The sequence below is a fragment of the Pteropus alecto genome, unplaced genomic scaffold (assembly GCF_000325575.1).
Source record: "Pteropus alecto unplaced genomic scaffold, ASM32557v1 scaffold14, whole genome shotgun sequence".
NCBI classification, from domain to species: domain Eukaryota; kingdom Metazoa; phylum Chordata; class Mammalia; order Chiroptera; family Pteropodidae; genus Pteropus; species Pteropus alecto.
In genome coordinates, this window is record NW_006436810.1 from 13876722 (window position 1) to 13881071 (window position 4350).

Consider the following 4350-nt stretch of genomic DNA (forward strand, 5'->3'; position numbering starts at 1 on the left):
TGTCCTCGCCAGTAAAATGGAAATATAATAGTATCAATCTCCCTGGGACTCCCTGAGGATTCGCTTATTCAAAAAACATATACTGAGTGCCTGATCCATTTTTGGCATCGTTCTGCATATGGGATAAAACATGTTTGCAGCTATCACTAAGCTTACAGTGACAGAAACAAGAAGTAACTTCAGATCACGGTACCTGTTCAAAATAAAACTAATCACAGATAGTGATCACTGGCTAGAGACCTCAGGAAGGTCTCTTTGAGGAGGTGGCATTTGCGCAGAAACTGGACACAGCCAGACATGGAAAGAACTGGATGAGATTGCCAAATCGGAAGTCTAGAATCAAGCGGATGTTGGGATAAAGACACGTGAAGAAACCAAGATGACGCTGGGTCTTTGGCTTGAGTGACTGGATGGACAGCGCACCGCGTGAGCTGCAGAATGAGGTGACCGCACAGTGCACGGCACAGGTCCTGGCAAAGACCTTGTGCTGAATGAGCCCTAAGTACCACTGCGCCTCTGCCACCCACCCACGCAGCTACTCAAATGCAGTGAGGATGACATGACGCTTTCCACTTAGACTCTACGTCCTAAACTAATTTGAGGAAACCGAAACATTCGGTTTAGCGCTGAACTACTCAAGTTTGACCACAGTACATTTTCACGGCAATAAAGAAAGGTACATGAATTTCCACTTTCCCAGGTCGGCAGCTCTGCTCCCGACATACACTTACCCATGGGTCGTGGGGCCGCATCCGTCTGCTGGAAGTTACTTTTGTCTGGAGGAAAATATCCCGTTAAGATTTCAGTTGGTTGTGGCAATTCTGAAAAAAATATATATATATTACTGTTATATTGATTTATTATTTGCTACAAGTGAAACTTTTTTTTAAAACTTTTACTCTTTTTGAATCATTTTAAAAACCAGAAAAATAACCGTTTTTTTTCCTCTCAATAGTCTGTCTTCCCACAGAGGAAAAAAACATGTGAATGTTAAGCCAATTTCAAATTGAGGGTTGTCTTATTTCTACCTCTCTCTTTTACTGTTAATACGGTTGTTTGTTATGATGAATACATCCACAAAGCACATAAAGAATCTGTCACGAAGCATTAATTCAAGGACTCTTCACCTCTGCTTCTAAGTCCATCTCCTTCTCTCTTACTCCAATTATACAGTTCCTGATCACTCTAATCTCCATCAATATCTTTTCTAAAAAGTTGTCAAAGAAAGGGAGTCAAGCACTCTCTCTCAACACCTTTGATGACTGTCACGTGACAACATATTCCACACTTCAGACGTTCTGAGAATGAGAAAAGGCTGAAACTAAACTTCACGAGTTTCTATTTGAAGTTTTCATATCAGTAGTTCTTAATATTAATACAGATCTTAAAAATTAGCTGTAGACCGTACCTCTAATCTCATCTGTAAGAAACTAGGTTTAAAATTTCACAACTTAAAGTTCACTTTGTTATGGCTTAGACACAAATTGTAAAATACATTGTTAAAAATCACAATCACACAAGAAGTCAACAAACAGCACCTGCCAGAGCAGTACCAACAGTCACAGCAGCATCAGAACAGCACTGGTGTACAGAAAACTGTCCTACCAGAGTAAACAAGCAAAAATATGTTTTGTCATACTTTTACTACTCAATTCCATATGTTTCATGAGCTTTTCTTTAAATCAATCTGAATGCCTCCCATGTGCAAGATACTACACTGAACATAAAATAATAAGGACAAAACTATGGCAGCCAACAATTTTGTGCCTAATATATGTTTGACCGTGTGCTGAGTTCTTCACAGGCACTGTCTCATTTAATCCTCATGACAATTTTATAAGATGTTCTTTCTTACTGTCCCAATTTTTGGATGAGACTACTAAAGGCTGGAGGGGTTAGTTGACTTAGCAAAGGTCACACAACTAATGGCAGAACTGGGACTGGAATCCATGTCTCCTTGACTCTGATTTTAACCAGTAAACCATGTGTAGCTAATTTTAATTGGGCCCCCTAACAAAATCACAAGCTAGGGCAGATGACATTGCACCCCTCTATAAAAAACACAGTCCAAAAATGCAAGCACAAAACATTCAAAACAACATCTGACACATGGTAATGAGTGCTGAGTGCTCAATGAAAATGTATTATCATTAAAGAAATAATCTGTCAAACTGGTCTCACAAAAAGAAAATAATTGGCATTTTTTTAGGCCCCTTAACCAAAAAAGCAATATATACTCCTCTGAATTACAGTAGAGGAGGGAGAAAAAAGGTCAAGCTCATGTAAGTTAACACAAGAAAAATAAAAAAAAAGGAGGGGGGCTAATCCTTCCCTTAGAACTAACCAATAGAACCAATATATTTTAACAGAATACATCAGATTGGTTCCAAAGAGTTACCAGTTTGGTTGGTTTGGTAGGATGCAGAATACAATGCAGGAACGTCTGAAGGAAGAATAAAAAGTCCATCCAGAATGCCATCGATTTCAGCTTGTAGATTTGGCTCCACATTAGCACGAAGTTTAGATAAGAATTCAACCGCACCAAGATCAACCAAATGCTGGACTGCTGGGGGATACTGAAAGAAGAGGAGAGTCTTGAGAGTAACTACAAATATCAAAATCTCTGGATTCAATCTTGTAGCAATCAAAACATAAAAATTATTTGGGGTATACCAGATGTTCCTTTTTGAAAAAACAAATCCTACCCTCTCCTACTTCCAACCAGTCGAAGGATGCCGAGGTAATACAGATCACTCACGACTGCACAGAAATTTACAGTTTTAAAAGGTTAAAGTTGCTCTGACACATGACATTTGATAACTATTCTCAAGATAGGCTGAGAAACATACATCTGAAAAAAAGACATGGGAAAAGCAATTTAACACACTTGTTCTATTTATTAATCATGGTCTGTAACATCATCTTTAAACGTGTTCTCTCTTAAAAGACACAACTAATTTGTAATACATACATAACACAAGGAAAAACAAATGATAAATATTAGCCTGCTATGGATTCCAAAACCACATACCAAAATTCTGAATTTCTGTATTACCTCAGAGAACAGTAGAGACAATGTGAGATGTAATATCACAAATTAAAGATAGGCATTATATACCCAAATGAATTAATTCAACTTCTCCCAATGTTTTAAACTTTAATTGACTTTTCAACAAGTGCTACAATTAAATGACTAAGAAACACATGGTCCTGATTATTTCAAAATGATCCTACCTTAACCAATCTGTTCAACAGGCTCAGAACCTCTTCTTTCATTGGAACGGAAGGGAAATTGAACCATTGCAGCAAGTGGAGAAAAAGTAGCCTCTCCTGAATGAGATCAGCATAGCAGATTAAGTTGTGCTCAACCTTGCAGAGGATATTCTTGAGAGCGCGTTCCCTGATCTCGGCCAGCTGATGACCTGTCAAAGAAATACAGCACGAAGCTATTTCCCGACTCCAAAGAGACGACCACCCGGAATTTACCCTAAAACTTCTTCGTCATTTACGCTGGAGGGGAGGGTGGGGTGAAGAAGGAAATAAAGCAATTTTTGTCACAGGCAGGGCGATGGTGCACTGGGGATGCGAACTGCGGGGTACACACAAGGTCCGGGCTGGGTCCCCGGGGGCTGCCCCGGAGAAGCTAGGACGAGAAAGGGAGGCGTCGCCGGGAGGTTCAGACTCGGAAACGTGACACGGCCCGTCTCGGCAAGTGGCCACGACAGGAGGGTGACTCCGGCGAGGGGAAACTCAGACTGTTACCGAGTTTCCTGATGAGCCCGGTCAGGACCATCTCGTCCTGCTCAAACAGCTATTGCCGCCACCGCCGTCGCCGGAGAATTAAACTGCCGCGCCACAGCGTCCGGCCACGATTAATGTCCCTCCGGAAACACGGCCAGCAGACAGCGGGTTCCGGAGCGCGGGAGCGAACCACCCAACGAGTGAGAGGCGTTCCGTGAGTTATTCGCAGCTCCCACGCCCCCAAGAGAAGCGTTCAGTCTCTCTGTAATTACTACCACGCAGTTACTAGACCGTAGTCTCCGAGGTAAAGACCGGAAAGAACGCGGCACGCGGAAGCACAGCGGCTTCAGCGCGGTGCACGCCGGGAGTGGTAGTCTGGAGGCCGCGGTGCTCCCTTCCCGGAATTCCGTCCCCGCCCCGCGCCGGACGCCCGGGGTTCCCGCGTCTGAGCGCGGGCTCGCGCGTGGGTGGTAGAGGCCTGGGCGGAAGCCCGCTATCCCTGCGTCCTCGAGCCCCGTGACCGACCCCACCCCGCCCCAGTCCTCATTCTCAGGTCCTGGAATGTCACAATTTAGAACGCTGACTTTTGTGTTGTTTGGATTCCCCCAA

General features: G+C 43.2%; 1 protein-coding gene across 5 annotated transcripts in view; it reads right to left on the reverse strand.

Annotated features, from left to right (window-relative positions):
* RTTN (rotatin) overlaps positions 1-4056 on the reverse strand; it is a 114591-nt gene extending 110535 nt beyond the window's left edge. For 4 of the 5 annotated variants that reach the window (XR_001517065.2, XM_015590825.2, XM_006913734.3 and 1 more), the window contains exons 1-4: positions 3763-4056; positions 3235-3422; positions 2399-2576; positions 732-821 (exon numbers count right to left, since the gene is read on the reverse strand). Coding sequence is in view for 4 of the 5 variants with exons in the window: in XM_015590825.2 (XP_015446311.1) it covers positions 732-821; positions 2399-2576; positions 3235-3422; positions 3763-3793 (487 nt within the window). In the remaining variant the exon portion in view is untranslated. The remainder of the gene's footprint in view (positions 1-731; positions 822-2398; positions 2577-3234; positions 3423-3762) is intronic. The other variant, XM_015590826.2, reaches the window with a different exon arrangement.
* Positions 4057-4350: the final 294 nt, after the last annotated feature.